Below are 13312 nucleotides of genomic sequence, written 5' to 3'. Positions count from 1 at the left end.
AATTCCATGTGAACGCATTTGTAAGAGCCAGGCCCTTGTAATACTAAAATCTATGTGTTAAACACTGAAACTCAAATCTTTATTAGCTTTAAAGGTAATTCTGTGAGAATCTAGATATAAATGTGTTTGCATATCTACGTGTATATGTGTACAAATATGAACACACATTCATACTTTAAGCTTCTGGGTAAGCAGATCTTGACTCGAGACTCTCTTATGTAGCATCTGCACTGCTTATTCTGTACATTTAGATTTTTTCTTTCCTTTTTCTCTCTCTCTAATTGCTTCTTCCTCTGCTCTTTTACCACTTCCCATCCCTTTTATTTTCCCTCAGTTTTAAAAATTAATTCTTAGACCCAATGATGCTACTTACAAACTTCATTGTTGACTTTTCAGGTTAAAATAATGACTAGTTTCTGAGAAATAGTTATATTAGATGGTAAGCAGATAGTTGAAAGGGCTGGAGATTGGAAGATATTAGAGAAAAACAAAAAGAATATAGACAATTTGGTATTATCTATATTTTAATTCAGCTCTCCAATAAGCCAAAAAAACTCAAATTTTGAGCCAAGCATGGTGGCACACCCTTGTAATCCCAGCATTTGAGAGGCGGAGACCAATGGATCACAGTTGGCAGACAGCCTCAGCTACTTAGCAAGGCCCTTTGTAACTCACTGAGACCCTGTTTCAAAAAATAAAAGACTAAAAAAATAGGGCTGGGTGTGTAGCTCGGAGGTAGAATGCCCCTGGGTTCTATCTTCAGTACCAAACACACACACACACACACACACACACACACACACACACACGCACACACACACACACACACCAAAAAAAAAAAACACCTCAAATTGACCTTGACATGGTGGCACATGCCTGTAATCCTAGCTAATGGGAAGCTGAGACAAGAGGGTTGCATGTTCAAGACCAACACCAGCAACTTAACAAGCACTGTCATAGTGAGACTCTGTTTTAGACCCCCATCTACTAAAAATTGTTGCTTAGTGATAGGGCGCCTGCCTAATGTGCACACGACCCTGAGTGGAACCCCTAGTACTGAGTTTTAGCTGCTCTGCTTATAAGCAGGGAAAGATAATTCAGCCATACTTTTGTGTTCAGTTTAAATGTGTAAATAACTTTATACTCTCTCTCACATGATTTCACATGATTTGAGATGTTGGGTATTGGCATCAGTAAATGTATTTGCCTTGAGGAGCACTGGATTAGAGAAAACCCACTGAAGGAAGTGTCAGATTCTTTATTATACTCTGGTAAAGTTAAGTGATCTGTCCAGCTAGAACCTTTGAAAAGGTACTTTTACTCTGTGGAGGGGGAGGGGCGCTAGGGACTGAAGCCAGGCATTCTGCGCCATCTACAGTCAGCCCTTCTCCCTGTCTTTATCACTCTGCCCTGTCTGGCCCTCTGTCACTCCACACTTGCATCATTGCACTGGACTCCTTACTGGTCCCTGCTGCTCTTTTCACCTCCTTACACTCTAGTCCCAACCCAGAAGCCAGGGCAACCCTTTGAAATTTTATATTAAATCCTATCACTCCGCTGCCCCAGATTCTCCAGTGGATTCTTATTTTCTTTAGAAGCAGAACCAATACTGTTTAAATGGCTTATAAAATTATTTTTCCACTCTCTTTTTCATTAACCCCATGGTCTCACCTGGACTAAGCTCCTTCATCCTAGAACAAACCGGTCCCTTGCTGCCCCACAGCCTTGGCGCTGGGTTTGTCTGTGTGGCACCTCTCTCCTTCCCATGGAGACCTGCCTGGCCTGCTCACCTGCCCTGCGGGGCCTGAGCCAAATGCCGCTGCTTTGTGAGGCCTTCTCTGGCCACCCTAGTTAAAATCGCAGCATTGCCATCCCTTGTCACTGCTCTGTTTTTCCTCCATACAATTTTCACAATCTGACAAATAATATATTCTTATTTATTTGTATCTAGAACATAAGATCTACAAAGACAAGGACTTGACTTCACAATCCTTAGCTTGTAAAATATTTCCTAGCACATACTATGTTCTCAGTATTTGTTGAATGACAGGAGAGATGATGTATCACTCTGCTCTTACCCCCTGGGTTCTTCCCTTGACCTCTGGTTTCCTTTACTTCCGCATCAAGATACTTTTACAGTGTTTATTGGCCAGCCTGACAACAGGCATATTTCTGTCAACTTCCCTGTCTCCTGAGTGGTGGTCGCTACAGTCACATCCTACTCTGCCACGCACAGGATGACACACATTTTTATATCTTAAATATGCTTGAAAGTGATGGTTTGTCTTTAGGATAGTCTGGAAAAAACAGTTGAAAAAAGGTACACAAGGTAGGTATATGAAGAGGCACTAATATAGTTTTCCATAGCTAGAAACTAACATATTTAAACCCAGAATTTGCTTCTTATAAAGTAAGGAAATCTAATATGTCAGGATTTTGGTAATGATGCATAATTCTTTGATAAATAATATATGTATTTATGCAGGCTAGAATAAAAAAAGAATCATTGAACCAGGGACTGTAGGCTCTCTGCTAATGTTAGAGTAGTAAAGCTTTTCTTCTTCCTCATCTAGAATTCTGAAATGTAATAAGAGGATTGTCAGGGGAACCCAACATTCCACTCGAAGGGTTGGTTACCACCAAACACAGCCCCACTGAAAATCAGAGCAGAGGATCAGATTCCTATAAATATAGGTTAGTTCTAAATACACCCCTTGTTTATTACATTTTTGGAAGTCACATATATGGTAATAGTTCCTACATACCCAATCAGATTTTTATTTTTCTGCTTACAAAACAGAAAATAAATAGGAAAGGACAAAGGGGGGAAATACTGATCCTTGCTCTGATGCATTCAAAGACCTTTGTTTCTTTTTTTTAAAAAAAGCTTCACTTTTCACTTGAACTTATTTTTTCAATAACTTGTTTATCTCAAAGGAAAGAAAGCAGATGCAACCTATAAATAATGCTTCATTTCCGTTCCCGGGTGTAGAAGGCAGGAGAGATTCTTCCCAGGAAGGTCAAGGGCCACAGCCAGCTTGCCCTCTTTGTGCCTCAGACGATACTTGCTTGCTGCTGTTCTGAACTGAGTAAACAGAGTTATGCAAAATGGATGGCCCGCTGTGCAGCAGCTTGAAGATGCTGGCACAATCCAAAGTTTTCAGGCTCGAGTGTTGTCCACCATTGTTGGGCAATCATTGTTATTTTACGTATTTCCCACTTGATTACCACAGGTTCAGAGTTCCTAAATAGCATACTCCACAGTCTTTGAAATTTTTACAAATAACTGAACATTTGGAAAGTTTTCTATATCCTTATTATTTTTCCTGAATTTCCTTTTCTACTTCAAGTTTCACAACTCTGACGATAGACTATGTTTATTTTACTGATATTTTCCCTCAAATTACGTGGGATATTTTACGTTATTTAGAAAGCTATTGTTTTCTGTTAATCTATGTGCCTTTCCTACATCATTAATTTAACTTATTTGATATCTGCTAAGTACTTGCAAGGGATAGAGATCAATTTCTAGGATCCACCACCACCCTTCAAAAAATGTATTGACATTATGAGAAGATGCACAATATCATTGGGTTTTAGGGGAAAGAAAATTAAAATCCACTACACACCCACTGGCATGGCTTTAATCAGACATACACATTAGCAAGTATTGGCAAGAATGTGGGGACACAAGAACCTTCGTTACTGGGAATGTAAAATGGCCTGGCAGCTTTGGAAAACATTGTGGTAGTTAAACACACTTACCATGTGACCTAGAAATCCCACTCCTATGTATTTACCCAAGTAAAATGAAAACATGTTCATATAAAGACGTTTATGCTAACATTGACAGCAGTATTATCCATAATAACCCCGAAGTGGAAACCACCCAAATGCCCATTAGTAGAGAATGAACACATACCATCACTAGCACAGCCAACAATGTGAATGCATCTCACAAACGTAAAGACCAACTAAACACCCAGAAGATTGTTTGGTGCCTGGAAGTTCTTAAATAAGTTCCGAAAAATAAGAACGCTAATCTGTGTGATTGAACGTGAGTGTGCTCATCCCAGGTGGGGGATCAGTGGTGACTGAGTGGAGAGTCAGGGTGCTGCTTATGTTGGTACTCACCTGGATACTGGTACCATACTGGTACACTGCTGTGCTAAATTTCTTAAACTTCATAAGTTGAACCCTTAGGGCACGTGCAGCTTTCTACATATATGTTATACCTCTGAAAACTAAATAAAACTGAGAAGTGGGTGATACTTGACTCTCATAGATTCAGAGGTCCTCCCAGACGAAGCATACCAGTTGCTGCTCTAAAGGCTTCATGATACAGCAAGGTAGACGTGCTCACAGACATCTCAAAGGTGGCAGAGACTCTGATAAGCACATTTATTGGAAAATAAATGTGATGAAGTAAAGAAAAATATTTACAAAAAGAGCTCTTAGGATAAAGACTTTAGACTGTGGTCAGTGTCTGGTTTACTACATGTAAGAGGAAAATACAATTGTGTATAAAAATGGAAGGAAGGTACATAAATTAGTAGTGAAGAGATCCAAGGGTATTGGACTATAAACGAATAAGGACTGAGAGAGACTAACTTGTTTTAAAGTATCAGAACATGCAAGCTATTTATATCTTTAAAAGTGAGCTCTTTGTTTTCAACTGACTTTGCCCGAGTTGGAGGTTATTCCATTCCAGTGGTTCGCAGCCCTTAGCTGCGCATCAGGATCCCAGAAGCTTTTATAGCTTCTCCTGAATCAGAACCTCCAGGGGTGGGACTTGGGCATGTGTCCTTTGACCAGGAGCCTGTGATTCTCCTGAGCAGCCAGGGCGAGCTGTAGTCCCTGCGGGGTAGTGGGAGCCTTCGCCAGGACCGTCAACACAAAAACAAATGTCTCTGAAAGTGTCATGTCTTTGTTTTGGGGGCTTCTGTGACTTCTACAAAGAAGAGCACTTTTCATATTTATCTCTTTGTAACTGTGCCAAGAAATCTCTTTGCAAATGGCTTTTATCTAAGTATTAGCATGAAAGATGTTAATCCCACTGTTAAATTTTAACCCTAATTCTTTCAAGCACCAGGGCATGTCTTCTGATTTTATTACATGTACCTAGATCCACAGCAGAAGATAGAACTAGAAAGGACAAAGTAGCACAAGCAGGTCACTTGTTAATGCATTTATATGACGAATCTTCCTCCTGTGAGGGAAAAAAAAATGTATTTTAAGTCTAACATTCATGTGTTAGATTTTTCATTGTGAAAATAATACCTGATTTTACTTCAAAAATTTCAGTTCTTACCTTAGTTCCTTCGCTTATCTATTATTAGTTTATCCATACTTTCTTTCATTCTGATTTGAAATCATTTTAGAATTACAGAAAACGTACAAAATAGTTAAGTTCATAAATACTCACCACCGAACTGCCTCTAATGTTAACAAACTATATAACTATAATACATTTTTTATCAAAGCCATGGATTTAGTATTAAAACAGTAAGGTTAACTATGCCATGCCACAAATCTTATTTAAATTTTACTAGCTTTTTCTTAATCGATTTATCTATTCCAGGATACACTATAAGTTGTCCTGTCAAGTTAGTCTACTCCGATTTGTGACCAGTTACCACTGGCTTGCTCTTTCTTTGTTTCTCTTTAAATTTTATTCTTGACCCTCTTGATGATAACTGGTGGATTAATTTGTAGAATGTTTCTTATTTGGGGTTTGTGTGATGTTTTCTTATGAGTGAATTAAGATTATTCATTTTGGCAGGAATCCTGCAGAAATGACCAGGGGATACATGTTTATGTGTTATTTACTGATGATGTTAACCTCAGTCATTTGGTGAAGGTACTATCTGCTGTCTTCTAGTTCTGTCCACTGTTTTCCCTCTGCAGTTGATAGATGTCTTTGGCATTATTCCAGTATTCCATTCATTCTTCACTTTCACCAGCTGCTTTTAGCAGCCATCAGTGGGTCTTGCCTTCAAGAATTACTAGTGGGTCTTGCCTTCAAGAATCACTACTGCAGCCTTGATCTGACCATGTTTCTGTATCCCCCTCATGCCTTCTGCATTTATTAATTGGAATTCATCTGTAAGGAAGAACTATCCCTCCTTGCCTGTGTATTTATTTATTTATTTATTTATTTATTATCAACATATACTTATAGGTACTTATTTTTCATTTATTTTGTTTTGCTTTTGGTACCAGGGATTAAACTCAAACAACACCCCAGTCCATTTTAAATTATTTTTTAAATTTTGAAACAGAGTCTCACTAGATTGCTGAGGCTAGCCTCAAACCTGCTACCCTCCTGTCTCAATTTCCCACATACTGGCATTACAGGAATGTTCCACCACATCCAATGTGGATATTTATTTTATTAACTGCCATCCATTACTGTCATTATTTATCTTGATGTTCAAGTTGTTAAACTTTGGCCATTGGTAGTTCCTTCTGACTGGATCCTATATCCTTTAGACATGCCCAAGTCGTTTGTTTTAAAATACTTCTTTTTCTGATATCATAAAATGCTCCAGATTTTTCCTTCACACCCAGTCCTAGAATCAACCATTTCTCTAAGAATCCCTGATTCCCTTTATTGGAGAATGGCATTTAGAAAGTAATCTCTGAATGCTCTTAGGGTACTTCTGCTCCCAATCCCTCTTAGCAGAGAGAGCTGAGAAACATACGCATGCCCATCCATTGTGTGTGTGTGTGTGTGTGTGTGTGTGTGTGTGTGTGTGTGTGCGCGCGCGCACGCGCACTCGTACACATATACTGAAAACTGTGAGTTCATTCTAGTACCTCTGTTTCCAATTCATTCAATACCACAAGGTTAATTATAAATCTCTCCCCTTTTCTTATATGTAACTTTTCTAACAGTGAAAATATTGGCTGTCATTATTTACAATCCTAGATTACATATAAAATAGTTAATACCCCTGTGAGAAATAGATTTATTAAGTATAGGACATTATTTGCTTATAGTTCTTTTTGGTTTCCATTTCATAATGTCCAGTCAAGATGATGTTTTCCAAAGCAATTTAAATTAATTCTTAATCCCTATTCCCTTCAGTGTAGTTGTATTACTCATCAGGGTTATGCTGTTCATTTTCAATACAATTGGATTTATTTGATACTCTTTCTATTCCTTTTAAATTCCCCCACACTCTTATTTTGTGAAGTAGAGAAAGCATTACTAGATTCAGAGAATCAAAGCCATATAAAAAGATATTCTAAGAAGTCTCTGCCTCCTCCAACTCCCACACTGCACTCTGGCCTCTTTCTTCCCTCTCCTTTTCTGCCTTTGCTAAACAATCCTGTGTAGTTTCTGATTTATTCTTTTTCATATCACTTTTGCACAAATGGCCAGATTCACATGTATTTTATTACATTCCATTCTGTCTTATATGAGGGGTAGTAGCATACCATATATATTCTTTTACAGTTTGCTTATTTTTGCTGAATGATTTGGAAATCATTCCAAATTAGTTCCTGGCAGTATTCCTTATCCATTTTCTACAGCGTCATAGTATTAGATTGTGTGGGTGTTTCATAATTTACTCAACCACTTTTATATGTATATGCACTTAGGATATTTCCATTATTTTATGACCATTGTTTGTATTTGTGTGATTTTATAATATTAGAACTACATTTTCAAGATATATTCCTAGATGCAAAATATCTTGATCAAAATTAAGCTTGTAGTTTGCTTGAATATTTCAATCACTCTTTCACCTGTATACCTGTGTAAATTCATATTGGTGGATTAATGTATATCTTGATGAGCATACAGCATACAAGTTACTCAACTACAGTTATTCATTTATGTAATTTAGAAAACAACTTTATATATATTAAAATGAGCAATTTTAAAGACATTTATTTAGAAGTAAAAATTAAAAAATAGCTCATTACATGGTAAAAATAAAAAATAAAAAAACTTTCTTCATTAGTTGCACGTAACATAAAATATATTAACATTGCTTTGAAATTGGGAATTGACCTTGCATAATTTATTCTTTCACAAAGCTCAATAAATACTAATGTAATATGTCAGTGGCCCCTCATGAAGGTAGTACACATTACATTTACAACCCTATCAGCCCAGGTGCAGTCCACAAGTTCATGAATACGAGGGTAGCAGCATAAGAACTTTAGCAGTGACCTAGTGACTGAGTACTTATACAATGCTGTTATTTTTCTTTTCTTTTTTTTTTTTTTTTTTTTTTTTTTTTTTTTTTTTTGGTGGTACTGGGGGTGGAACCCAGAGGCTTTCTACCTCTGGGCTATACTTCCAGACCTTTTTTTATATTTTATTTGGGAACAGGGTCTCAGTAAGTTGCTGAGAGCCTCACTAAGTAGCTGAGGCTGGCTTCAAACCCACTACGATCCTCCTGTCTCAGCCTCCCAAGCGCGGGGATTACAAGCGTGCACCACCATGCCCGGCTGAGCTTTTTATTTTTCAAAACGCTTTCATGCCTTTTCATTTTTGCATCAACAGCATCTCTAGGATAGTTTTGGGGAAATATCAAATCATAATAGTTATGCAGTAAAAAGTCACTAACATGCATTATCTCATTTGAACCTCAAACCAATCCTATGAAGTAGGCAAGACAGATATGCAACATCCCCAACATCCAGATGAGGAAGCAGAGACTTGGAAAAGTTAACTGTCATCCTGAGATCAGACATTAACTAAGTAATGCGGCTAGAACTGAACTTGACTATACCACACTGCACAATTCACAGCTAGCTCATGAACAACAGTGAAAAAATTTCAAAGGCACCATATACTCAGAGACTGGTAAGTTAGTTGGTATGGCCTCTGGTATAGGTGCAGAGCAAGTACTTAGCCACTTAGAAGCTGTAATAGCCAAGTCCTAAACTGTGATAAGAATAAATGCATTCTGAGCATGTGCCTGCCCCACTCCTGGCCTGGGCAAAGATGGGTGACAGGACATCATCTCAGCTTGCACCACAATTCTGCCACTTTATTAGAGCTGGGCCTCAGTTTTCTTCTCTCTGCCTCCTCCTGGGGATTGTTCTGTTGAAGGGATTAAAAATAATTTCATCAGGGATGTGCTCTGGATTGTCACCCTTCTCCCCATTCCACTGTTATTCTCTCCTATAGTGGCCAGTCCATTTCCTCCAGAGCACTTGTCCCAGTGTAGAATTACACTTACTTTCATGTTTACTTGTTTCCTATTACTCTTTGTCTTCTGCTAGAATATAAGCTTCATGACATTAAGGACTGCTTGGTTTTGCTATTGGGTACCCTGTGCCCACTCCAGTCTCATTAATCATTGGATACATATTTCTTTGGTGAATCTTGCCACGCACTTGAACTTGTTTTGACTCCAGCCATGTGGAATGACGTGCAGCCCCCTTCTCCTTCCTCATCCATCTACCTTTTGCACATATTGCTTCCTTGTCCAACACACTTGCCCTTGCTCCTTGGCTTTTCTGAAGCTTTTTGCCCATTCTTGAAGACCACCACTGGAACTGCAGCCAGGTGCCTGGCCCCATGATTCTGACGTAGTATAACTGATATGGGGCCTGGCTTAGTATAACTGATATGAGTGCTGGCTTCTGACTTAAAATCTACCTTCCCACTTACAATCTTGTGACTTTAGCAAAGTTACTCATTCTTTCTATAACTCAGTTCCCTGGTCTTAAAGTAGAAATAGTAATAAGATTTCATAGGGTTTCTGTGAGGGCTGAATCAGATAAGAACCTGGAATTCTTAGCCCAGGGCCTGGCACATGGAAAGAGTCAACAAATTGTTGGCAGAAATGCTTTAGAGTTCATGAGGTGTTTATTGAATGAATGAGTAAGTTCAGGAATAGCAAAGCTTCATTCTAATTTCAATAAATAGAACTAAGACAAAACAAAAAATGAATATCCTGATTTGTCTTTGGTTGTCGTATTTATTGTATATTTTAGTTTGGACAAGAAAGAAGAAGAAAAAGAAAAGGAAATTACCAAACACCAGTGACTTTAGCACCTGGAGTCTTCGGCTGTTATACAGCAGCCTCTAAAAGCTTCTCATATCATTTATTTGGGTAGTTCAGGGCTCTTTCGCACTAGCTTTCTACCTCAGTAAAACAACTGTGTGTAATCCATCAACACTGGGCTATCCTGCAACTGGTGTTTTGTCATCTTCTAAATCAGTGTGAGCACTTTGTACTGATAGGGAATTCTTTGATGTGTCTCCTACTTCACTCATCACAGGCAATCCTCAGGATATCATAACCATTGAAAGTTAGGACAATACCAGAGAGAATGGCAATCTTCTTAGGTCAAAGACACCAGTGGGGTTAACCTGGGATATTGCTCCCACTACACAAAAAGATTATTCAGACCATTGCAGCAAACTTTTAGTAGTTGGTAAATTCTACCACCCCACTCGTCTGTAAAGCTTTAAATGCCAACAGCATGTACAAATAGGAAAGCAGCAACAAACTGGCGGTATGAGGAACTTAAGATATTTCTCTATGGTATTTTTACTAGAAAATACTGGGATCATGATTGTTGTTTCTATAAACATTAAATATCTGGCTACTTGGGAGTACTTTTATATTGGAATGCAATGGGCCTGAATTTTCTAATAAAAAAGTTACTTAGGTATTAGCAAATAGATTTTGCTGAGTGATCTTTTCTGTGAGGTATGTTATTCACATTAGTAATCCATTCTGTTCTTACCAGTCTAGTCAATGCAGTTTAAAAAATATAATCCTCCTTTAATGTTACAAAAATCAACTCATGCTATCTTAGAATAAGGAAATTGATTCTCTTTTCTTTTTAGTAATTGTGGCATTGTTTTCAGGGGTTTCATTCACCAACCAGTGAATCAAACCTCTTCTGGCTGTAGATATTGGAATCTGTTTCTAATGCCTCATAAATGTAGAGATTTGTGAACCTATCAAATTGGAAGCCTCTAAAAAAGAGCCACATTCATTGATTGGTCATTCTGACAGGGTGATGGGATATGGACTTTGCAGGAATAAATAGCTTATGGCAGAGATTTTGGGTTAAGGGTCTGTAGTTGAGCAGTGGTACAATGGTAAGCAGTCAAGAACACTACAGATATTGTCATAATATTAGATGACAGTATTCATTTTACATGTTTAAGAGAAGGAAGATTTCTGATATAGTAAGGAAATTTACCGTAACAAATGCATTCACTTTACTGCACTCTAGCATGGCACCAATTAAATTCAACTATATGTATAATGTACTCTTAATTCCTAACAGTCACAAAAAGGACTAATGTGAAAAATATTATGTACGCTTACATTTTACAGGTCATGAACAGATGGAAAAAATTATGCTGATTGGTAAAGAAATTCTCATGCAGTATAACACACCTCAAGATGGTGTTTACATTGGTTTTTCTTTTTAAAAATTATTAAAGTTACCTTGGATAAAATTTAGTTGGTACTCGGGGGTTTTGTAATGCTATATTTGTAATTCATTTTAATTTATTCCTTCTGCAAATGTGAATTTTGAAAGTATAGGTAACCTTGTAATGAGTAAAACTGATAAAAGGTTGTATCCAATGAAAAGGAAATTATGGAATGATTATTCACTTCACAAAAGGGTTTGTCATAGAGCAGGCTTTCCTTAAGCATTTCAAATTTAATTTAGTTTATAAAACATTCATTTGCACACAACATTTCAGGAACAAATTTAGTAAGGAAATGAGAGAAATCATCATAATAAGATAGAGATCCCATACACTGCTGACATTAATGCTTTTTCTCTGTCTCTCCATCCCTTTTGCAGCACTGATAGCCATTGGGCGTTACAGCATGACAATAGAGACTGTGGATGTTGGATGGTGTAAAGAAATTACGGATCAAGGAGCCACCCTGATTGCACAGAGCAGCAAATCTCTGAGATATTTGGGGCTGATGAGATGTGATAAGGTAAGAGTCGATCAAGTGGTTTATTTTCTACATATCATTATAGTGAATAGTTTGATGTTGCAGTCTCTCTTCTGTTTCTATTCATACATGTATTTAATAGTATGGATGTGTGTATACATATATGTACATACATATGTGTGTATAAATATATACGTGCACTATAGTTATACATTGTTGGCCTGGTTTTCTAAACTAATCTAAGATTGTTTTTTGCATTTCTCTGCCTAATAATGAATTTTGTGCTTAAGCAGAATGGAAAAGCAATCATACACACAGTCAGTTTAGATTTTGGCATCCTATTTATAAGCCCATGAACCAAAATTAAAAAGGTTGCATTTCAAACTATAATTTCAGAGTCTAACAGTAAAATTCTATTCTGGGTTTAGAATTTCCTTTAACAGTAAGATGGAAAGAATAGTGCCAAATTGGTTTTTCATAAATGTATTATTTTAGTGCTCAACATCTTTGTATTCTGGCCATTTGGGGACAGGAAACGGCTGATGGGGAGGGAGGCCTGTGTCTCCTCACATGTCCAGTGCCATTCCTATCATATAGTGAGAATGGTTTTAGAGCTGAAGACCTTGGAGCTGGCTAGGGACATGAGTTTAGGAGATGGTACCACATTAACAGGGGACCTTTTGGAAACTGAGAAGAAAGATAATAAAAATCTATACTGCACACAAGGCACTAGACAGGTTTTTTCACTTTGGGATTTCCATTTTTTTTTCCCCTCCAGTATAAAAGAAGTAAGAATAGTTATTTGCAAGGTCAAGGAGAGAAATGGAGGCTCAGAAACATGAGGCCCTGGCCAAAGGCTATGCAGCCAAGGTCTTTGAAGCCTGTGTCCAGTGCTTCTGGCAGCATGGACTGCTTACAGGGAAAAGGTCTACCTCAGATACTCTCCAAGAAAGTGCTGGCTTCGCACACTAATATACACATGTGCGCTGCTTTTGCAGTGTTGATTAGGGACAAATCTAGCAAAACAATGTGAAACTAAATACACATGCCTCTCAAAGGGCATGCATTGCCTAAATATAGGAAATTTGAGACAAACAGAAGAATGGTCCAAATCCCTTGTGTGCATTGTCATTTTTGTTAATTGACCTAATTCTTCTCTCCAAATATTTTTTAAATCCCAACTTATTTTAGATGTTTGACAGTTATGTTTTAGATTTTATTGTATATTCTTAACCCAGCCTAGCACACCACCTACTTTGTAACTTAGCAACAAATTGAGACCCAGGGGTTGCAAATCTCCCTCAGATCTCACTACTAACTAGCCTAACACTGCTGCTAACCCTGTCTCCATAAAATGACTTTAAAAAAATAAGTTAAAGGGTTGTACAATAGGCAGAATGCTCTAA

At 37.7% G+C, this 13312-nt stretch overlaps 1 protein-coding gene across 1 annotated transcript in view; it reads left to right on the top strand.

Moving 5' to 3' along the window:
• FBXL17 (F-box and leucine rich repeat protein 17) overlaps positions 1-13312 on the top strand; it is a gene marked incomplete at both ends in the record, with an annotated part of 527314 nt that overhangs the window by 494970 nt on the left and 19032 nt on the right. Inside the window, one exon of the mRNA XM_080692979.1 lies at positions 11806-11948. Within this exon, the coding sequence (XP_080549105.1) occupies positions 11806-11948 (143 nt within the window). The remainder of the gene's footprint in view (positions 1-11805; positions 11949-13312) is intronic.

Source organism: Muscardinus avellanarius (genome assembly GCF_963383645.1).
Source record: "Muscardinus avellanarius genome assembly, chromosome: 1".
NCBI lineage: Eukaryota > Metazoa > Chordata > Mammalia > Rodentia > Gliridae > Muscardinus > Muscardinus avellanarius.
This window is presented reverse-complemented; position numbering and strand designations above follow the sequence as displayed.